This window comes from Phacochoerus africanus, chromosome 4, assembly GCF_016906955.1.
Source record: "Phacochoerus africanus isolate WHEZ1 chromosome 4, ROS_Pafr_v1, whole genome shotgun sequence".
Classification (NCBI taxonomy): Eukaryota; Metazoa; Chordata; class Mammalia; order Artiodactyla; family Suidae; genus Phacochoerus; species Phacochoerus africanus.
The window spans coordinates 142,026,949-142,051,607 of NC_062547.1; the positions used below are offsets into that span (position 1 = coordinate 142,026,949).

General features: G+C 40.2%; 1 protein-coding gene across 1 annotated transcript in view; it reads right to left on the reverse strand.

Moving 5' to 3' along the window:
- PFDN1 (prefoldin subunit 1) overlaps positions 1 to 24,659 on the reverse strand; it is a 66,646-nt gene that overhangs the window by 26,788 nt on the left and 15,199 nt on the right. The window contains exon 3 of the mRNA XM_047778797.1: positions 8,183 to 8,267. Within this exon, the coding sequence (XP_047634753.1) occupies positions 8,183 to 8,267 (85 nt within the window). The remainder of the gene's footprint in view (positions 1 to 8,182; positions 8,268 to 24,659) is intronic.

Genomic DNA, 24,659 nt, shown 5'->3' on the forward strand with positions numbered 1-24,659 from the left:
GGAGAGTCGGCTGGGGTTACAGTAAGTGTTTCAGGGAGGGGAATCAAGCCACCCTGGGAATGTATCCTAGAAGAAAAGGATAACGCAATCAAGACGTGAAAAGCTGAATTCTGAACTAAAGGGACGGCAAATCCTTTTTAAAATCTTAATCACAAAATGAAGACACATAGCAGTGAAAAGATCAAAACAAAGGAGTGTGTGTGTGTGTGTGTGTGTGTGTGTGTGTGAAATAACTGTCATGTGTACTCCACAGACAAGTAAGAAAGGCTGTCTATCAAGGGCAAATCTATTTGAACTGTTTACTTCTAAGTTCTTACCAGACCTAAAATACTTCTTCTGAGGAAATGAAATACATCACAGATAGTTTATATCTGGGCAAACATTAACACTTGAATCATAGCACATATATACTGACCAAGATATAATAAATAAAGAATACTTAAACCAGAGAAAGAGCATATATGGGCTTTTTCAGGCTCATTCTTCTCTGAAAGCCACAGAAGATCACACAGTTACACTAAGCCCTGAAACACCAGGACATAGAGAATATATATAGTCCACTATAACTCTAGCCTTCCAACCAACAGGCTCTTCTAGATTTAAGTCTTAAATAACTAAAAACTATTTTAAAACAAACATTCACGTTTATCAATGTTGAGAATGCAGAAGAACTCTATAAAGAGATTAAGTATTCATATCTGAAATCCCAACATATGGAACAATAGAAGTAACTTCACCCAAGACTCCAGAAGTCAAAACAACATAGAAAAGAAATTTACTAATCTTACAGTTACTTAAAAAAAAATTTTAAGACACTCAGAGGTATCTGGCTGTCAAGTTACTAGCGGCAGGTGGGAAACTGTCAAGCTAATTTTTAGTGTAGAGACACTTCTCTCCCGCCTCTAACTCTCCTGGGTTGGACTAGGAGGTGTGTCTGAAAATTAGTTCTCCTCAGCAAAACTCTAAGAAACTGCGCAAACATTCTGTGAGGACATCTTGACTTCTCAAGGGTAAAAGTGAATGGTTTGGAAAGATAAACTGTGGTACAACCGCATGATGGAAGACGTCAAGAAATGAAAATGAACAAGTCACAAGCTTGGGTAACAGCATGGATGTATTTCACAAACGCAATGTTAAGAAGCAGAAGCAAAGCAAAAAACAGACAGATTTTGTTCATAAAAGGTTCAAAAACTGTTTTGAGGGAATACACATATGAAGGTAGTAAAACTATATTATTTAACAAAGGAAACAACGATCCCTGAACTTGGGGTTACCTGGGGGAGGGGAGAGCAGTCAGGAATAGAAAGGGGCAAGGCTCTGGTGTCCTGCCAATTTTTGATTTCCAGGCCCGGAGGATGGTTACAGGTGTTTGCTTTATAATTATTGGTTCAACGATATGCAGTTTAATATATATGTCTGTAAGTGCTAAATTTCACCACAAAATAAGTAAGTGACTAACTTTTTTTAATGAATTCTAAACTCTCGGTTATGCAAGCAGATGAACCACTGGGTGTAATTCTTGTTTAACATATAAAGAACATTCTGTCACTGACTTTGCTCACACTTGCCCTCCTCTCCTCACTGAAAACACAAGAATCAGTGCCTATGACAAAGTAGTGTCCACTTGACGTCACCTCCAAAGAGGGAGCTCATCGCACACACGCAAAGGTACCAGCCCCAAAGGAAAGCACTTAGGGCAGAACCTGGACATCTATGCAAGGTCCTACCAGTCACCACCCAGACCACGGAAAAAATGACGCTCAGTCAGCAGAGTAAAACTTCCTCAATCATGGGAACGCCTCCAAAACATTCTCTCATCAGAGTCTTAGAACTCCGTCAAATGCACAGTGCCACTGGCATCCTCTACCAGGTCTCTTGCCACCTGCCTCTCTTGTTTGGGGAACTACTGTCCGACCATTATAATAGCCACCTTTTGTGGAAGAATCAGGACGTTCACAGTTTTCTCAGATTTCACTTATAGCATGGGCTGCAGAGCTATTTCACAACCCTGGGATGGTAACATGCTGCGTCAGATGCGACATTATGCATGCCAGAATGTCCTGGTTTCCTTATTTTTATTTTTATTGTGTCATTGCTGAGCTCATCAGGGTGGTGGAAGGGCGGTAATCACGTCAGGGAAAGAGGGGAAGGAAAGGGGTCAACCAGCATATACACGTGCCTCAAATATAACGGGGACTTTAGACTGAGGGCAGTAAGTGTCTGAGAAAAACACAGGAGAATGGTGGTCAAAATGTGTTCAAATCCATCCCTGAAAGCTTACAGTTACCTCAAGGATTCCAAATAGCTGAGATTCATCAGGTCAGAAACTTAGCTCTAGCTCATCTGAATGGTGAATCTAAGTTTTTGCAACTGCAAAAGAAATCCACAAGTAATTGTTCTGTTTTTACTTCCCCAAAAATGAGCAAAAATATAGCTTGTATTTTTCACTCTTTAGAAGACATAAATCTCTTCAATCAAAAAGGTTTTAACTCAACTTTAAAACCCGATTTTCTTTTACTTATTTATTTATTTATTTATTTTTGTCTTTTTGCCTTTTCTAGGGCCACTCCCGCGGCATATGGAGGTTCCCAGGCTAGGGGTCGAATCAGAGCTGTAGCCACCAGCCCACGCCAGAGCCACAGCAACGCGGGATCCGAGCTGCGTCTGCGACCTACACCACAGCTCACGGCAATGCTGGATCCTTAACCCACTGAGCAAGGCCAGGGATCGAACCTGCAACCTCATGGTTCCTAGTCGGATTCGCTAACCACTGCGCCACATCGGGAACTCCAAAACCTGATTTTCTTTTAAAAAACAACACTTTACTTTCTTTTTGTAGCAATGCTATACATTTCAAAAAAATATATTTTTACAAGGACAGATGAGACTCATGAAGTCGTAATTCCAAATCCCAATTATACTCATGTCATTTTTAAAAACTATGTCTTTGGGAGTTCCCTAGTGGCTCACTGGGTTAAAGGCATTGTCACTGCTGTGGCATGAGTTTGATCCCTGGCCTAGGAACTTCCACATGCAGGCATGGTCAAAGAAAAAATTTATTCATTTGTACTTTTCTAATAGCAACATATACTATATTATCTATTATATGCTCCGTCATCTTCTTTTAAAAGTTATTTGTTATCAGTATCTAAAAAAATTTTTTGGCCATGCCTACAGCATGTGGAAGTTCCTGGGCCAGGGATCAAATTCACGCCACAGTAGCAACCCAAACTGCTGCCAGATCTTTAAGCTACTGCACAAGAGAACTTCAGAATTTTTTAAAAAAACAGAGAATTCCCTCAATGACATAAATAACATGGTAACTCTATCATACTAAAGCTATTTTATATTTTCTCTTGAATAGGGTCAGCATCATTGGCCTACTAGTCACCACTAAGATGAAATGGTGACATTCTCTCCCAAGAACTTGATCAATCATCTTTATCAAGCAAAGAGAAAAATCTACTTAACACCATCACATCCTGAGTGTGTTATGAAAATCAACCCCAGTAAAGTGATTACATTCTTAAGAATTCAATACAGGGGTATTAAAATGTGGAATTTTAAGAAGCAAAAGACAGTGGACCATCTTCCCAAGGTTAAGATAGTACTTGCCTTTACCCCTCTAGTAAGTAACATAACTCCCTCTATCTAAAGGATACGAGGGCAGGAGCACAGTACCCCTAGCTCTGCTCCATAAGAGGAAAAGGGCCAGCAGGTGAGACACCAGGCTGCTTCACAAGGCAGGCGCAACATACTAGAGTTATCAAAAGCTAAACAAATTCTAGGTACATTTTGCAGTCGAAAATAAATCCTGGGGAAAATTTTTGGAGAGGGCACACAAACAGTAAGATATGAAAGTAGATAAAAGGGAGTCCAGAAAATACTAATGAAAATGGGCTCTCAGATGAGAGACCCTGAAGCAGACCAGCACCTATGTTATGTCACAGAAAAGCTTTATCCATAGTGTCATTTATACAGACGGTATATAAGTCAGGAGGTACACAGAGTGAGACCAAGTTAAGAGCTCTGGTCAGAAACCCCAACTATGGGCCCAAAGCAAAAACCCCTTCTTCTTCAGGGATGAAAATATCCTAAATGGAACAGCCTGGCCTTTGTCTGAAGAGTTATGTATAAACCGTGCCTCCCCAATTTAATTGTAAGGTAGCTTAGGGTAGAAATTAATAACGATAATGATAATTAAACAGGATAAAGATGAAACAGGGTGGACTGGCAGTAAATACTCAGGCCCTGAAGAAGGTGGAGTAATAACTCGGAGACCTTGGTAAAAACAAGGTAGAGATCTGAATGTGCATCAAGCTTCCCAATAAAAGGAAACCATATTTGTGATTACTTCAACTGATAATAGTTTATATGCCCAAATCCCTACATTGTGCTATGAAACTAAGAGAATAATTAGGACAAGGGAAAAATACTTTAACACTAGGAATCAGAACTGCTTCTTAGAAGAAGTAGCCCAAGCTAAGATCTTAAGGGTTACCAGACAGAGTTGGTAAGAGCAGGAGGAGGAAGTTCCCAGAGGGAACTACTTTTGCAAAGACTTAGTAGAAACAAAGACAAAACAGCAAGTTCTGAAAAGAGTATTTCTGCATGTCTGGAAGATCCTGTGTAATTGAAGGAAGAGGATATGAGGGACATGCGAGAAATAAACAGGAGTCATTTCATAAAAAGCCTTGAAGGTACATTAAAGAACTTGAGTGTCACCCTAGGAACATGGGACTTACACAGAGGAACAACACGACCAGATTTAACATTGTAGAAAGGTCATTCTAGCTTAAATACGTTAAGAGGATTAGAAAAGAGAAAGCTGGAGATGGATAAACCCGTTAAGATGCTACTGTCCAATGGTAGGAACAGCTGGTTTAAAGGTGGGGAAAAAATCCTGGAGGGAAACACCATTTAATACAGAAAAGAGGGAGGAAGTCATCAGAGAAAATAAGTTCTCAGCACTGTTGAAAGTCACTACACCTCACATTCAGAAAACCCACCTTAGTCCAAGGAGGATTAAGAAAAAAAGCAAAAAGGGAGTTCCCGTTGTGGTTCAGCAGAAACGAACCCAATTAGTATCCATGAGGATGTGGGTTCAATCCCTAGCCTCGCTCAGGGGGTTAAGGATCCAGCGTTGCCGTCACCGTGAGCTGTGGTGTAGGTCACAGATGCGGCTCGGATCTGGCTTGGCTGTGGGGTAGGCTGGCAGCTGTAGCTCCGATCTGACCCCTAGCCTGGGAACCTCCATGTGCCACAGGTGCAGCCCTAAAAAAAGAAAAAAAAAAGGTGCATATGTGTGTATGAATGTGTTTATTAAATAAAGTTTCTAATGATATACACCAAACTGTAAAGATGACATTTGAGGGTATGCAGGGAAGAAGGGAAAGATCATATTTTCATTTAATCATTTGTTTTCTTTTCTTTCTTTTTTTACAGTATACTTACATGGCATTTATAATATAACAAAGTATTAAAAACAAAAAAAGCAAAATAACTTCCTGGGGCAGCGACTAGAGTTTAACTCAGCTAGTCTTCTCAGCAGGTTGTTATTAGCATTCAAACAGGTACCAACAAGCTAGCTCATCTACTTCTATCATCTGACAGATATCAAGATACCCTTACCAGTATTTGAGAGAGTCCACGACAGGAGACTTTGGGAAAATTTCCTACTCTTTATCGGAATGGAATCATATGCTAAAATCATCACCCGGGGTAATTTTACTTCGATAGCTTTTTATTTTATTTATTTTTTGCTTTTTAGGGCCGCACCCGTGGCATAAGGAGGTTCCCAGGTCAGGGGTCGAAGCAGAGATGCAGCTGCCGGCCTGCACCGCAGACACAGCAACTCAGGATCCGAGCCGTGTCTGCAACGTACACCACAGCTCACAGCAACGCCAGATCCTTAACCCTCTGAGCAAGGACAGGGATAGAACCCGAAACCTCATGGTTCCTAGTCAGATTTGTTTCTTCTGTGCCACGATGGGAACTCCTGGGAATATTGTGAATTCTAAATTAACACATACTTGTTATTGTTACAATTTATTCAACACAGATTATAAGAAAAAAACCCTAATTTCCTTAAGGTAATTAGTGTTAATTTAATATACATATTCATGAATCACTTTTAATGTTCAAATGCAGATCTTATTTTCTGTTTCCATAATAAGAGAATTATTTACACTATTACTTTGTATCTTGCTACGTATTTATCAGGACAATTTTTAGATATATTTACCAACAGTTGCAAAAACATTTTTTTTGGTAACCTACATGAGCAAGTTTTGCTTAGAGTTTGTTGTTGTTGTTGTTTGTCTTTTTAGGACTGCACCGCAGCATGTGCAGCATATGGAGGTTCCCAGGCTAGGGGTCTAATTGGAGGTGTTGCTGTCGGCCTACACCAGAGTCACAGCAACTCAGGATCTGAGACGTGTCTGCAACCTACACCACAGCTCACGGCAACACCGGATCCTTAACCCTCTGAGTGAGGCCAGGGATCAAATCCACAACCTCATGGATACTAGTCACTAGTCTGGATTCGTCTCTGCTGCACCACGACTGGAACTCCTGTCGTTTGTTTTTTTAAGGGCCGCATCTGCAGCATATGGACGTTCCCAGGCTAGGGGTCGAATGGGAGCTACAGCTGCCAGCCTGCGCCTCAGCCACAGCAACACTGGATCCGAGCCACATCTACAACCTACACCACAGCTTGTGGCAATGCTGGATCCTCAACCTGCCCATCGAGACCAGAAATTGAACCTGCATCCTCATGGATACTAGTCAGGTTCTTAACCTGCTGAGCCACAACGGGAACTCCTGTTTAGTTTTTAAAGATACTTTTGTTTGGAAAATCCAATCTAGAAGAGTTGAGCTAACAAAAATTATAAAACAGGACATAGCAACAACCTGGTTACTAGGGGACAACTTTTTTTCTTTTTGCTTGCTTGTTTTGTTTTACAACACATCTTTGTAAGCTGCAAATCCATTACCAAGTATGTTTAAATTCTCATTGGTAGACAAACTAAAATAAGCCTAAGTATCCTAAGACATTACATGCTTGCCCAGGCCATGCCAAGTCAGTGCCCCTGGGAAACTCCAGGAGGCTACAGGGGGTGTCTCACCAATTCAGGAGAGGGCTGAGTCAGATTCTGATCCACTGCCTCAAACAGTACTCAAAGAAATTAGATAAAGTGACCTATGAAGTCACTGTATCCACCCCCAATTCAGGAAATCTTGGTCCCAAAGAAATGTAATAGCCAGTTTTTTGTCCAGTCCAACTTTTTACTATATATAGGAAAGACTGCATCACATAGGAAATACTTCACCAAAGGTTTTAATGTTCAAAGAAACCGTAATAATAAACTCCAATTTTCCAAAGATTTGCTAAGTTACCCATCATCTTTTTCCCTAGCTTAAAAAAAAATTGCTTTCCTCACTGAAGCACTATCCTTCAGAGAGTTAGTTACAGCTTACTACTCAGTCCTTGTCTAGAACTTTCTATGTTAAAGGAATTACAATACGTAAAAGTATGACATATCTAGATCCTTCAACCACTGTTAACATCACCCACTCTCATGCCCATCCACAAATCATGGTATTTAAATAGACATTCATTTCATTTCATTTCGCTTTACTTTTTAGGACTGTACCTGCAGCATATTATGGATGTTCCCAAGCTAGGGGCTGAATCGGAGCTGCAGCTACTGGCCTACACCACAGCCACAGCATTGCCAGATCCGAGTCACATCTGCGACCTACACCACAGCTCACAGCAACGACGGATCCTCAACCGACTGAGCAAGGCCAGGGGAACCACATCCTCATGGATACTAGTCAGGTTTGTAACCCGCTGAGCCACAACATGAATTTCCAGTATTATTTTATTTTTTAAGAATAGACATGTTCATTCAAAAGCAATGGAAAAAAATACATTTAGATTAACAGTATTCTGTCTTTTCTAAAATTCCCTAGTTCTAAGAGGATAGAGTCTTTTTTTTTTTTTTGTCTTATACACTGCAATCAAAAGACTGCTTCATAGCTCAAACACAATTAGGAAAAATGAAAACAATGTAACATGACCTTGGCTGGCAAACATTTTCATTTAGTATTACACCATGAGGTAACTGCTTTTCTCCTAAAAGTTGACGACTACTGTCAATATTCACTCAAAACTTACTTCCAATTCTTTAATTTTTTCTTCTGCTATTTTCTGTTTCTCTAACAGCTGATTATGAATCGCCTCCTTGGATTGAAGAATAAACCTACAAAACACAAAAAAGTTTTAAGATTAAAGCCACATGACCACTATATTCATCAAAATCAATAGCTATATGTCACAAATATTAAACTAAAAAAACTAGAAGGGGACTTGCCACTGTGGCAGAGTGGGTTAAGAATCTGACTACAGTGGCTCAGGCCTCTGCTGAGACGTGGGTTCAATCCCCACCCAGTGCAGATGGGTTAAAGGATTTGGAGCTGCCAGAGCTGCACCTTGGGTTCAATCCTTAGCCCAGGAACTTCCATATGACTCGGGTGTGGCCATTAAAAGACAGACAGACAGACAAGAAGGAAATCTAGAAGGATTATCTTCCAAATCAGAAAAAATAAAATGTATTGTAATGCTAACATGACAAACTCAGGAAACCACCAAAGGTTTAAACCTTGGCTGAGAAGGAACAAAATCTTAAAAGTAAATTCTGTCATCTTGTTTAAGAAGGGAATTAGGCTTCAAGAAGATTCATAAACAGGAACCCATTGTGGCTCAGCAGTAACGAACCCAACTAGTATCCATGAGGATGCAGATTTGATCCCTGGCCTCGCTCAGTGGGTTAAGGATCCAGCACTGCCACGAGCTGCGGTGTAGGTTGCAGGCGCAGTATGGATCCCTCATTTCTGCGGCTGTGATGTAAGCTGGCAGCTGCAGCTCAGATTTGACCCCTATCCTGGCAACCTCTATATGCCGTAGGTGTAGCCCTAAAAAGACAAAAAATAATAATAATAGTAATAAAAGAAGATTCATAGACAAAAGAAAAAAATAAAACAAAGGGGTAAAAATCTAACAGACTAAGAGAAAAGTTAACAAACAGTAAAAATCCCTCATAACTAATCTTTCACTTATCTGTATCAACTTTTATCTAGCTATTTCTCAAACAATATTTGTAAATTACAGCTCCTCCTCCAATCTTTAAACAAGTTTTTTGTAACAGCAGTAATTCATGACCTTTTAAAGTCACAATCAAGTACTGTGTTAGGATCAATGCATTAGTGTTTACATGAGTTTCTCACACAAAAAGCACTGTACAAGGCCCAGTATCTTTTTTTATTATTTCCAGAGTGTACAATACCTCTGAAAAGCCCAAAATATACAAGTGGAATTTTTCGACTTTTTCCATTTTACATTCAGGCACATTATTTACAGCTAATGAGAGTGGAAATATGGGGAAGCTTTAAAAATTAACACTGAATCTGTTTTGTGACTTAATTCTTGGCTGTGGGGAAAGGAAGAACAAATTATTTTATAGCCTCAAGTAAGTGAACGGAAATATTCCCCTTCCACTGGAAGCAATGGAAAACCTCAATTATTCAAATCTCTTTCAGGATTGTCCCACTGAGCTATAATAGATTTTAGTTAAAAATTATAATTAGTTAAACAGACTAATTTTTGCAAGTAATTTACGAGTTGAGCAAAAAACTAATCATCTCTTAAGAAAAAGCCAAAGAGCTCCTACTGTGGTGCAGTGGGTTAAGAATCCCACCACAGAGGCACAGGTTCAATCCCTGGACCAGTGGGTTAAAGGATCCAGCATTTCCACAACTCTGGCAGAGGTTTCAGTTGCGGCTTGGGTTCAATCACTGGCCCAGGAACTTCCATATGCCAAGGTTCAACCATTTAAAAAAAAAAGGGGGGGGAGAATCCCATCATGGCTCAGCTTTTATGAACCTGACTAGTATCCATGAGGACACAGGGTCAATCCTTGGTTTTGCTCAGTGGGTTAAGGATACCACATTGCCATGAGCTGTGGTGTGGGTCGAAGACTAGGTTCAGATCCTGCACTGCTGTAGTTGTGGTGCAGGCTGTCAGCTACACCTCCAATTCGACCTCTAGCCTGGGAATTTCCATATGTTGCACGTGCGGCCCTAAAAACACCAATCAATCAATCAATCAAAGTAGCAATGTGCAGTTTCCGTTAGCAATTTCACAAAAACAAAAACACTGTGTCTGGGAAGGGTCTCACCAAGAGTCTGTTGTTATAAATATAAGACATGTAAAAAAAGAACAAAAAGGGCAGCTCTAGCTTTGCCCAGACATCCAGAAGACAACTCTCTCTCACCTTCATAAATACCCTTTGGCATATATATAATACAATCTGGTGAATTTCTTTTCTTTTTTTTTTTTTTGTCTTTTTGCCATTTCTTGGGCCGTTCCCGCGGCATATGGAGGTTCCCAAGCTAGGCGTCCAATCGGAGCTGTAGCCACCGGCCTATGCCAGAGCCACAGCAACGCAGGATCCCAGCCACCTCTGCAACCTACACCACAGCTCACGGCAATGCCGGATCGTTAACCCACTGAGCAAGGCCAAGGATTGAACCCGCAACCTCATGGTTCCTAGTCAGATTCGTTAACCACTGCGCCACGAAGGGAACTCCTGAATTTCTTTTACACCAGAAATTATTAAGCATGTGTCCTGATGTGGACAGTGCAGATAATTTCATTGATTATCTAGTGTTCAGTACTAGCGTGATCCTTTGTAAAAATCTTAACTCAGCCCACATTCATGCAAAACAAGGAATACTACGTAACTCCATGTGTCTAAGACATTCTTACAATTAGTCCCAGCAACTGTTGCTATTTCTGGTAAGACTATGGCTTATAGAATATTTTTCTCAGAACTAATTATTTAGTGTAGTATTTAAGAAGAATTATTTTGAACTGTAATAAGTTTCAGTGACACCGTGTAAAAAGTACTATAAATTTAGGCCTGACAGTCACCAAACTATGTCATTACAAGCACAATTTTACTAACAAAGCCTTCTGGCCATGGAAACAATTTTCAGAGTAAAATATACATTTTTAAATAGCACTGATTGCTGCCCAGTGAGTAGTATTCTCAAATAATAGGTCATCAGAAATTATCTTTATTAGTGTCTGGGAAATTGTCAAAGCTAAGATTAGAGGTCAAGTCATTACTTATGTGGCCTTTAAAAATAAAGTATCTGAACAGATACTAAATCCCTTGAGCAGAAAATAAAATTACTAGAAAGCAAGAACACTCAACAACAAAAACATGTTTTTCCATGGCCACTCAACCCTGAGGTAGCTATACTGAACCGTGCCAACTTCGAAGGCCAGAGCAATGTCACTGAAGCCGGCCTATTTATCCCAAGCCTGAGGACATCTCAGCCATGCAAGTTTTAAACAAGGATGAGTATAGAGTAAATTCAAATGTCTACCTCCGGAGTTCCCCTCGTGGCGTAGCAGAAACAAATCCAACTAGGAACCATGAGGTTGCAGGTTCGATCCCTGGCCTTGCTCAGTGAGTTAAGGATCCGGCGTTGCCGTGAGCTGTAGTGTAGGTCACAGAAACAGCTTGGATCTGGCGTTGCTATGGCTCTGGCGTAGGCTGGCGGCTACAGCTCCAATTAGACCCCTAGCCTGGGAACCTCCATATGCCACGAGTGCAGCCCTAAAAAGCCAAAAAAAAAAAAAAAAAAGTCTACCTCAAAGAACAATTACACAGTCAAAATTCAAACAAAAAATTTTTTTCAAAAAATTTGGTTTAGTCCTCAATTTTTTTTTTGGCCACACCTGAAGCATATGAAAGTTCCCAGACCAGGGATTAAATCCTAGCTGTGACCTATGCTACAGCTTTGGCAACACAGGATCCTTTAACCCACTGCGCTGGGTCAAGGATCAAACCCAAGCCTCCACAGTGGCCCAAGCTGCTGCAGTTTGAGTCTTAAAATTATGATACATCCATATTGTGAAAGGCTAAGACGTCTATTATCAGTATAATGTAGAGCAGACACCTAGAACACTCATCCTGATTAACAACAAAGAAAAAAATTAACATTTTGTTCACAACAGCTCAGACTGCTGAACAATCACAAATGAAAGATACCACATTGTGGAGAAAAAGGAACCCTTCATGCACTGTTACAGGTGGGGATATAAATCAGTGCAGCCACTATGGAAAACAGTATTGAGAGACCGCAAAAAACTAAAAACAGAACTACTATATGATCCAGTAATTCCACTCTTGGGTATTTATCCAAAGAAAACAAAAACACAAATTACAAAGGATATACTCACTGCTATGATCACTGCAGCATTATTTATAATAGCCAGGATAGAAGCAACCTAAGTACCCATCAATAGATGAATGGCTAATGATGATATGAAATATATGCATATATTATATAAACATACACACATATGTGATAAAATAATGGCCATAAAAAGAGTGATACCTTCCCATTTGTGACAACATGGATAGAACCAGAAGGTACTATGCTAAGTGAAATGAGACAAAAAAAGACAAATCCTCTATCATTTGACTTATAGGTGGAATCTGAAAAACAAAACAGGAATTCCCGTCATGGCTCAGTGGTTAACGAATCCGACTAGGAACCACAAGGTTTCGGTTTCGATCCCTGGCCTCGCTTAGTGGGTTAAGGATCTAGCGTTGCCGTGAGCTGTGCTGTAGGTTGCAGACATGGCTCAGATCCTGTGTTGCTGTGGCTCTGGCATAGGCCGGTGGCTACAGCTCCAATTAGACCCCTAGCCTGGGAACCACCACATGCAGTGGGTGTGGCCCTAAAAAGACAAAAAATAAATAAATAATAAAAAAACAAAACAAATTAACAAGTGTAGCAAAACAGAAACACAGCTATAGACAGAGAAAGCAAACTGGTGGTTGCCAGAGGGGAGAGAAGTAAAGGAGAAGAAAGAAATAGGTGAGAGAGATTGAGAGGAACAAACTTCCAGTTGTAAAAGAAATGAGTCAAGGGTATAAAATGTACAGTGTGGGAGATATACTCAATTACTATAAGTATCTTTGTATGGTGAGAAATCATAACCAGATTTACCATGGTGATCATTTTTAAATGTATAGAAATATCAAATCACTATACTGTATAACAGGTACTAACATAGTTCAAAAACAAACATACAAACCAACTCAGAGGAAAAGAGATCAGATTTGTGGTTAGCAGAGTCAGGGAGTGAGGTGAGGGGAACTGGATGAAAGCAGTCCAAAGACACAAACTTCCACTAAAATAAATAAGTACGAGGGATGTAATGTATAACATGATAAACATAATTACCACTGTTGTAAGTTACATATGAAGTTAAGAGAGTAAATCCAAAGAGTTCTCATCACAGAATTCCCATTGTGGTGCACTGGTTAACGAATCCAACTAGGAACCATGAGGTTGGTGGTTCGATCGATCCCTGGCCTCGCTCCATGGGTTAAGGATCCGGTGTTGCCGTGAGCTGTGGTGTAGGTCGCAGACGCGGCTTGGATCCTGCGTTGCTGTGGCTGTGGTGTAGGCTGGGGACTACAGCTCCGATTCGACCCCTAGCCTGGGCACCTCCACATGCCTCGGGAGTGGCCATAGAAAAGGCAAAAAGACAAAAAACAACAACAGCAGCAAAACAAAGAGTTCTCATCACAAGGAAAAAACATTTTTTATTTAATTTTGTATCTATACGAGATGATGGATGTCCACTAAACCTAGGTGATAAGCATTTCACGATGAATGCAAGTCAAATCATTATGCTGTGCACCTAAAACTAATATATCTTAATAAAACCGGAAGAAAAAAAAGGATTCTATAGAGGGCCAAAATTAAGTAAAATCATGAATTGTGGAAGGTAAGGGAACAATAAATCGGCTTTCACCTTGAGAGTTTCTGCTGAATCCTAGAGATCTTGAGCATGCAAACTGGCACAGAAATAGGATATAAAACAGAAGATAAAACCTAGGCACCATCCAGAGTAAGAATGTTATTAGGAGAATCTTCAATTAAAGTCAGGTTCCCAAAGAGTTCCACCTTTAGTCTAAGGGTGAAAAAAGAAATCAACTTGTCTCTCAGCAAGTAAAGTAAGAGAAACTTGTCTACCTGTGCCTTGGTGGTGAGTAAAATCAAAAAACAAAAATGTTCCCTAAGAATCTGTAAACATAAGCTGACTTTCTCATGGGTTGTGGTCCAAATTCAACCTATGATATGATCCAGAAAATCTCAAGCACAGAATTTAATGTACAGTAATACTAATTACGTACATGGCAAAGGTCAAGGAAACCTGAAGAAGGGGTAATAAAAATTAAACACACAAAGGTGTAAAAAATAATAAAATAAGCAAAACAAAAAATAGGATACAGAATGTAAAATTTAAGGAACAGTACTAAGCTGTCAAATATATGTGCAATTAGAAATGCAGAAAAAGAAGAAAAAAATGGAGAAGAAATATTTGAAGAGATAATTGACAACAATTTCTAAAACAAGAAGAAAAAAAACAAATCACAGTTCCAAGACACTCACAGAAACACAAGCAAAATAAATTTGAACAAAAAACAGGAGTTCCTGTCGTGGCTCATGGTTAGCAAACCCGACTGGCAACCATGAGGACGAGGGTTCCATCCCTGGCCTTGCTTAGTGGGTTAAGGATCCGGCACTGCCAAGAGCTGTGGTGTAGGTCACAGACGCAGCTTGGATCCCGAGTTGCTATGGCTCTGGTGTAGGCCGGCAGCTACAGCTCCAACTGGACCCCTACCCTGGGAACCTCCACATGCCACGGGTGGGGCCCTAAAAAGACAAAAAAGACCAAATAAAATAAAGACCTAAATGTGAAAGCTAAAACTAAAAAAAATAAAATAACAAAAAGAAAACTAGATGTAGTATAATCAAATCAGTGAAAACTAAAACTAAAATCTTTTTTTTTTTTTGGCCTCACCTAGGGCATATAGAGGTTCCCAAGCCAAGGATCAAATCCATGTCATGGCAATGACTTGAACCAAAGGAACGACAGTGATAGATCCTTAACCTCTAGGCTAGCAGACCATTCTTAAAAAATGGTTCCTAGTCAGACCCCTAGCCTGGGAACCTCCATATGTCGTGAGTGCAGCCCTAAAATTAAAAAAAAAAAAATTCTGTAATAACCCATATGGGCAAAGGAAACTCAAAAAGAATGCATAATGTTTATGTGTAACTGAATCAGTTTGCTGTACACCCAAAACTAACACAAAGCTGTAAATCAACTATACTCCAACATAAAACAATTTTTTTTTCGTCTTTTTGCTATTTCTTGGGCCACTCCCACGGCATATGGAGGTTCCCAGGCTAGGGGTCGAATCGGAGCTGTAGCCCCCGGCCTACGCCAGAGCCACAGCAACGCGGAATCCGAGCCGCGTCTGCAATCTACACCACAGCTCAGGGCAACGCCGGATCGTTAACCCACTGAGCAAGGCCAGGGATCGAACCCACAACCTCATGGTTCCTAGTCGGATTCGTTAACCACTGCGCCACGACGGGAACTTCATTTTTTTTTCTTTTTGCAATTTTTTTTTAAATTCAGGAAATGATCTTACTTCCAACAAAAGCGAAATAATAATCTTAAAATGACATTAACATAAGTATATTCTTAGGCGTCTCAAATGTGACAAAGATAAAGAACATCTATTTCTTTTAATTCTGAAATAAAACTGGGCAGATATAAACCAAGAATGATTGATAACAAAAAGAACCAAGTTCTGGAATTTAAAAGTAGAACAAATAACAAAGATTATAATAATTAGTTAAGGGATACAGATAGAAGTTCCCACTGTTTACAATAGGACTGGCAGCATCCTGCGGCATCAGGATGCAGATTCGATTCCTTGCCCTACACAGTGGGTTAAGAGATCCAGCGTTGCCACAGCTGTGGTGCAAACTGCAACTGCAGCTCAGATCTGATCCCTGGCCTGGGAACTCCATATGCTGCAGGGCAGCCAAAAAAAAGAGAGAGAGAGAAAAAAAAAGAGATACACAAAATAAAACACGGCAAATGTGACATCAAAAACATAAAACATGGGGGGAGGAATAATGTTGAGCATTACAATGGGCTCAAACTTAAGTTATTAACTTAAAATAGACTGGTAATAGATGTAAGCTGTTGTAAGTAAGCCTCTTAGTAACCACGGGCAACAACCTACAGTATATACACAAAATATAAAGAGAAAAGAGTATGAACATACCACTAACAAAATTCATCAAACTACAAAGGAAGAGACTATGAGAAAAAGCAAAAAACAGAGACAATTAATAAAACGTCAATAAGTACATACCTATTAATAATTACTTTAAATGTACATGGACTAAAACCTCCAATCAAAAGACAGAGCTACTGAACAGATTAAAAAAATTTTTTTTAAATAAGAAAAAAGGAGTTCCTGTCATGGCACAGTAGAAATGAATCCGACTAGGAACCATGAGGTTTCGGGTTCGATCCCTGGCCTCGCTCAGTGGGTTAAGGATCCAGCATTGCCGTGAGCTGTGGTGTAGGTCGCAGATGTGGCTCAGATCTGGCATTACTGTGGCTGTGGTGTAGGCCAGCAGCTACAGCTTCAGTTAGACCCCTAGCCTAGGAACCTCCATATGCCTCAGGTGTGGCCCTAAAAAGACAAAAGACAAAAAAAAAAGATTTAAGTACAATTGCAGATACAGAATTAATGTTTTTGCTTTTTTTCGGATATATATGCAGGAGTAGAATTGCTGGGTCATATGTCTACCAACATTTGAAGAATTATACCAATCCTTCTTGAACTCTTCTGAAAAAACAGACTAGGAGGGAACTAATCCAAACTCATTTTATGAGGCCAACATTACCCTGATACTAAAATGAGACAACAATGCCACAAGAAAATTACAGGCCAATATCCCTGATGACCACAGATGCAAACATCCTCAAGAAAGTATCAGCAAACCAAATACATTAAAAGAATCACACACCTCTATACACATACTACTTTATATAAAATAGAGGATTAACAGGGACCTACTGTAGAGCACAGGGGGAAATCTACTCAATAGTCTGTAATAACCTATATGGGAAAAAGAATGAACATATGTATATGTTTGGCTGAACCATTTTGCTGTACCACAGAAATTAATACAAGTACACTCCAATATAATTTTTTTTTAAAAAAAGTATCATACACTATGATCAAATAGGATTTATTCTAGGGATGCAAGGATGGTTCAACATCTGCAGATCAGTCAATATGATATACCACAATAACAAAATAAGAGAATGAAAATCGCAGGATCATATTAATAGACACAGAAAAAGCATGACAAAACTCAACATCTATTTATGCTAAAAACTCTCAACAAAGCAGAAGCAGAGAGAATCGAGGCCATATGCAACTCAACTTAATAGAGGCCATATACAACAAGACTACAGCTAATATCAGGAAAAAGACAAGGATGCCCATTCTTGCAACTTCTATTCAACAATGTTATCAGAAGTCTTAGAGCAATTAGGCAAGAAAAAAAAAAAACACACATCTAAACTGCAAAGGAAGAAGTAAAGTTATCACTATTGCAGATTACATGATATTACACACCAGTATCCTCAGAGATATTGTGGGTTCAGTTCCAAACCACTACAATTAAGTAAACACTGAAATAAACCAAGTCATATGAATTCTTTGATTTCTTAGTACACATAAAGTTATGTTTACACAATATTGTTGCCTTTAAGTGTGCAACAGCATTATGTACAATTACAATGTACGTACCTATCTAAAAAATATTTTATTTTTAAAAAAATGCTAACTACCACCTGAGCCTTGAGCAAGTCTTAATCTTTTTTGCTGACAGAGGGTTAGAAATATTGCAAGTTGGAGTTCCCCTCGTGGCTTAGCAGGTTAAGACTGACTAGTATCCATGAGGATAGGGGTTCAACCCCTGGCCTCAATCGGTGGATTAAGGATCCAGCAGTGTCACAAGCTGTGGCTAACGGTGTAGGTCGCAAACAAGGTGTGATCCCACATTGCTGTGGCTGCAGCTCCAATTGGATCCCTAAACTAGGAACTTCCATATGCCACAGATACAATCATAAAAAGCAAAAAAAAAGAAAAAAAAAAAGAAATATTTTGAGAATTATCAAAATGTGACACAAAGATAGGAAATGAGCAAATGTTGTTGGGAAATGGCACCAAATAACTTAGAGAGTTGCAAAAAACCTTCAATTTGCAAATAATGCAATACATGCAAAGCACAATAAAGTGAGGCACAATAAAACAAGACATGGCCTACACAGAAAACCCTAAAAACACTTTCAAAATGCTACTAAAATTAATTCAGTAAAGTTCCAGGATACAAAAACCAGTACACAAAAATCTATTTCTATACACTAATAATGTAATAATAACTATCAGGAAGACAAATTAAGAAAACAATCCACATATAGCTGCATCAAGAGATGAAAATACCTACTAAAAAATTTAACTGAGGAGGTGCAAAACCAGTACTGAAAATTACAACATATTAGTAAAAGAAATTGAAAAAGACACAAATAAATGGAAAGATACTCCATGCCTATGGACAGGAAAAAAAATTAATATTGTTAAAATGCCCATACACTAGGATTCCCCTTGTAGCTCAGCAGAAACGAATCCAACTAGTATCCATGAGGATGTAGGTTGGATCCCTGGCCTTGCTCAGTGGGTTAAGGATTCGGCATTGCCGAGTGCTGTGGTGTAGGTCACAGACACAGCTCAGATCTGCAGCTGTGGCTTTGATTTGACTCCTAACCTGGAAACTTCCACATGCTGCAGGTGCGGCTCTAAAAAGCGGGAAAAAAAAAAAAATGCCCACACACCCAAAGCAATCTACAGATTCAATGCAATTTCTAACAAAATTCCAAGGGCATTTTTCGAAGAAACAGAATGATCCTAAAATGTATATAGAGCCATAGAAGACCCTTATAAAGACAAAGCAATCTTGAGCAAGGACAGAGTTGCAGGCATCATTGTCCCCAATTTCAAACTTTTTTACAAAGCCATAGTAATCAAAACAGTATGGTATTGGCATGAAAAACAGATATGCAGATCAATGGAACAGAATAGAGAGCCCAAGGAGTTCCAGCTGTGGCACAGCAGGTTATCAATCTGGCATTGTCTCTGTGGTGGCATGGGTTTGATTCCTGGCCCAGCATGATGGGTTAACAATCTGGCATTACCACAGCTGTGGCAAGGTGACAGCTGCAGCTCGGATTTAATCCCTGGCCTAGGAACTCCCATATGCCACAGCTGCAGCAAAAAAAGAAAAAGGAAAAAAAAAAAAGCATGGAGAGCCCAGAAATAAACCTATGCATATGTAGCCAATTAATTTACTACAAAGGAACCAAAAATATACAATGAAAAAGGACAGTCTCTTTAATAAACAGTGTTGGAAAATTAGACAGGCACATGCAAAAGAATGAAACTGGACCACTGTCTTACATCATACACAAAAATTAACCTAAAACGGCTTCAAGACTCAAATGGAAGACATGAAATCATAAAATTCCTAGAAGAAAACCCAGGCGGTAAACTCCCTGACACTGGTCTTGGTGATCATTTTTTAAATTTGACACCAAGAGTAAAGACAAAAAAAAGCCAAACTAAACAAGTAGGACTATACCAAGCTAAAAAACTTCTGCACAGCAGAAGAAACCATCAACAAAATGAAAAGGCAACCTATGAAATGGGAGAAAATATTTACAAATCATGTATCCTATAATGGGTTACTATCCAAAATATATAAAAACCCATTCAACACAACAACAATAACAAAATCTGATTTTTAAAATGGGCAGACAATCTGAATTGACATTTTTCCAAAGAAGACACATAGCTGACCAACAGGTACATGGAAAAGTGCTCAACATCACTAACCATTAGAGGAATGCAAATCAAAACCACAGTGAGATTTTATCTCACACCTGGCAGAATGGCTGTTATAAAAAAGACAAGAAATCAGCAGTTCCCACTGTGTTGCAGTGGGTTAATGATCTGGCTTGTTTCTGTGGAGGTGCTAGTTCGGTCCCCAGTGCAGCAGAGTGGGTTAAGAATCAGTTATTGATATATAATGTCATATATCAATTGTATCTCAGCTGGGGTGTAGGTTGCAGCTCTGGGTTGGATTCAGTCCCTGGCCTGGGAACTTTGGCAGGGGAGGCAAAAACAAACAAAAAACCAAAAAACAAAACCAAGAAATAACAAGTGTTGGTGAGGATGTGGAAATAGGGATCTCCTGTGCACTGTTGGTGGAAATGTAAATTGATGCAGCTACTATGGAAAACAGTATGAAGCTTCCTCAAAACTTAAATTACTTACTTACTGGGTATTTATCTGAAGAAAATGAAAACTCAAAAAGATATATGACTTTATACATATGCACACCCCCCAAGTTCGCTACGGCATTATGTATGACAGGCAAGACATGGAAGCAACCTAATCATCCCTCAATGGATGAGTATATATATAGAAAATAGGGAATACATTTAACAGAATATTAACTATTAAAAACAGAGAAATCTTGCCATTAGCAACAACATGGATGGAAACTTGAGGGCCTTATGTTTAGGGAAATAAGTCAGAAAGTGAAAGACAAACACTGTATGAACTTACTTATCAGTGGAATCTGAAAGAAAAAACACCAAACTCATAAATACAGGAACAAATCAGTGGTTGCCAGAGGTGAGAATGGACAAAATGGGTGACCACAAGATACAAATGTCCAGTTTTAAAATACCTAAGTTATGGGGATGTAATGGACAGCATGGTTACTACAGTTAATACTATACTGCATATGTGAAGGTTATAACAGCGTAAATCTTAAAAATTCTCATCACAAGAAGGATTTCCCGTTGTGGCACAGCGGAAACGAATCTGACTAGGAACTATGAGGTTGCAGGTTCAATCCCTGGCCTCACTCAGTAGGTTAAGGATCCAGCGTTACCGTGAGCTATGGTGCAGGTCCCAGATGCGGCTCAGATCTGGCGATGCTGTGGCTGTGGTGGAGGCCGGCGGCTGTAGCTCCGATTCAACCCCTAGCCTGGGAACTTCCACATGGCCCAGGTGCGGTCTTTAAAAAAAAAAAAAAAAAAAAGAATTAAAGGAAGACATGAACTTAATAAGCACATCACCTCACAGCTGTCAGAATGGTTATCATCGAATGAACACAAGAGTTCCTGCTGTATGGTGCAATGGGATTGGTAGTGTCTCTGCAGTGCCAGGATGCAGGTTCCATCTTTGGCCCAGCAAAGTGGCTTAAAGGATCCAGCACTGCTGCAGCTGTGGCATAAATTGCAATTGAGGCTCATATCTGATCCTTGGCCCAGGAACTCCATATGCTGCAGGGTGGCCAAAAACACACACATACACACAAATAGGGAGTTCTCTGGTGGCCTAATGGTTAGGACTCAGCACTTCCACAGCTGCAGCCTTGGTTCAATCCCTGGTCTCGGAACTGAAATCCCACATCAAGCCACTGCATATGATGGCCAAAAAAAAAAAAAAAAAAGAACACACTTAACAAACGTTGGAGAGGATATGGAGAAGTGGAGAAAAGGCAACCCTCATATACTGTTGAGAGAATACAAACTGGTGCAGCCACTATGGAACAGTATGGAGGTTTCTCAAAAACCAAAAACAGTACTACCATAGGACCCAGCAATTCCACTCCTGTGTAAATATTTGAAAAAAAGAAAAACACTAAAAAAACACACTAATTCCAGGAGTTCCCTGGTGGCTCAGTGGGTTAAGGATCCAGCATTGTCACTGCTGCGGCTCAGGTGCAACTGCTGGTTCCAAAATTTCTTCATTATGCAGGTGCAGCCCCCCAAACCAAACAAACACTAATTCCAAAAGACACACACATCCCAGTGTTCACAGCAGCATTATTTACAATCATCAAGGTATGAAAGTAACCTGAGTGTCCAGCCACAGATGGTAAAAGGTGGGAGGATATAAACGTACACACACACACACACACACAGAGAATATTACTCAATCAGGAGTTCCCGTCGTGGCGCAGTGGTTAACGAATCCAACTAGGAGCCATGAGGTTGCGGATTCAATCCCTGGCCTTGCTCAGTGGGCTAGGGATCCAGCATTGCCGTGAGCTGTGGTGTAGGTTGCAGACGCGGCTCGGATCCCATGTTGCTGAGGCTCTGATGTAAGGCAGCGGCTACAGCTCCGATTCGACCCCTAGCCTGAGAACCTCCATATGTCGCAGGTTCGGCCCTAGAAAAGGCACCAAAAAAAAAAAAGACCAAAAGAAGAAAAAAAAGAGTATTACTCAATCATAATAAGAATGAAATTTTGCTACTTGGAGCAAAATGGATGGACCTGGGTATTATTCTAAGTGAAATAAATCAGAGAAAGACAAATACTGTATGATATCATTTATATGTGGAATCTATAAAATATAAAAACTAGTGAATATAACAAAAAAGAATCAGATTCACAGACATAGAGGACAAATGGTAACATAGCAGTTACAAGTGAGGAGAAGGAAGAAAGGAGGGGCGGCATCAGGGTACGGGATTAAGAGCGACGAACTATTAGCTATCAAATAAGATAAAAGGACATATGGTACAACACTGGGAACATAGCCAGTATTTTAAAATAACTATAAATTGTGAATCACTATTATTGGACGCCTGTAACTAATACTATAATCCACTACATTTTCAATTTTTTAAAAAAAGTTATTAAAAAAGAGGCAAGTGCTAGAGTTCCCGTCATGGCTCGGCAGTTAACGAACCTGACTAGTATGTATGAGGACGCGGTTTTGATCCGCAGCCTTGCTCAGTGGGTTAAAGATCCGGTGTGCCATGAGTTGTGGTGTAGATGGCAGACGCAGCTCAGATCCCACTGCTCACTCACCTAAGTCCCAAACCTACAGCTAACGTCCATATCCCCATATTCCCAATTTATCACTGCAACTCCCCGCTTTCTTTCATACTGACCCTCTTCCTCTCCATCCCACTTCTGCCATCTTAATTCGTGGCCTTGAATTACTTCAAAAGCTTCCTACCCGGACTCCCTGATTTAACTCTCCCTAACTCAGCTTAAAAATCTTACCAACAGGAGTTCCCGTCGTGGCGCAGTGGTTCACGAATCCGACTGGGAACGATGAGGTTGCGGGTTCGGTCCCTGCCCTTGCTCAGTGGGTTAACGATCCGGCGTTGCCGTGAGCTGTGGTGTAGGTTGCAGACGCGGCTCGGATCCCGTGTTGCTGTGGCTCTGGCGTAGGCCGGTGGCTACAGCTCCGATTCGACCCCTGGCCTGGGAACCTCCATATGCCGCGGGAGCGGCCCAAGAAATGGCAAAAAGACAAAAAAAAAAAAAAAAACTTACCAACAGTTTTCATGTAGTGGCTACTATGATCACTGCGGATGATGTTAGCAGATGCTACTCGTTGGCTACCCAATATCAGTTCCTCTTTCTTGGTTAACAGAGCCCCAATTTTGTGTTTTTGTTTTTTCTAGGGCTGCGCCCTCGGCATATGGAGGTTCCCAGGCTAGGGATCCAATTGGAGCTGTAGCTACTGGCCTATAGCACAATTCACAGCAATGCCAGATCCTTAACCCAATGAGCGAGGCCAGGGATCGAACCTGCAGCCTCATGGTTCCTAGTCAGGTTTGTTAACCACTGTGCCACGATGGGAACTCCTGAGCCCCAGTTTTGTTTGAGTAGCTTCCACAGTCAAGGACTCAGGGAGGTGATTCCTGTGGTAAACCTTGATTGGTTTTACACAACTGCAGCAGTTCCATCTCCCAAGATTTAAGCCAAGCATGAAGCTCAGTTCTTATCATGAAATGTGAAGGGTGGTCATTTTGAAGACTTCTGTGAAGGAGTTCCCTGGTGGCTCAGTGGGTTAAGGATCTGGTGTTGCCACTACTGTGGCTCTGGTTGCTGCTGTGGCACAGGTTCAATACTTAGCCTGGAATTTCCACATGCCACAGGCACAGCCAAAAAAAAAAAAAAAAGTCGGCTGGGAAAGATTTCTTTGCTTCAACAAACATGCCACAAAAACCACAATACTTTCACACTCTGGATGTTGTCACATGTAAATGGAATCCTTGGAAGCCCAGCAACCAACCTGAAGATGAAGCTGGCAAGCACAGGGAGGAGGGCAGCGCTATGAGTACTTAAACAAGTAGGACTAAAAGCCAATGTACAGTACCTGAGGAGGAATGATATGCACAACATGGATTAATCTCAGAAGTGCTCTGCTTAATGAAAGAAGCCACAAGAGGAGTACATTCTACAGTGATTCTATTTCTATAGTCCATATAAAGTTCTGAAACAGGGAGGAGTAATCTATAGGACAGAAATCAGATTATCAGTTGCCTAGAGAATTTGGCAGAGTATTGACTTGGAAGAAGCAAGAAGGAATGTTTCAAGGTGATGAAAATGCTCCATACCATGGTTAGAGGGGTGGTTACCTTTGCCAAAATTCATCCAACTCTACTCTTAAAATGAATGTGTTCTACTATAGATAATTAGGACTATATAGTATGCCAGATGGTTATAAGTTCTAGGAGAAAAATAAAGCCAAAAAAGACAGTACAGGAGGCAAGTAGGTGGGAGGCGGAGGTATGCATATACTAATGTTAA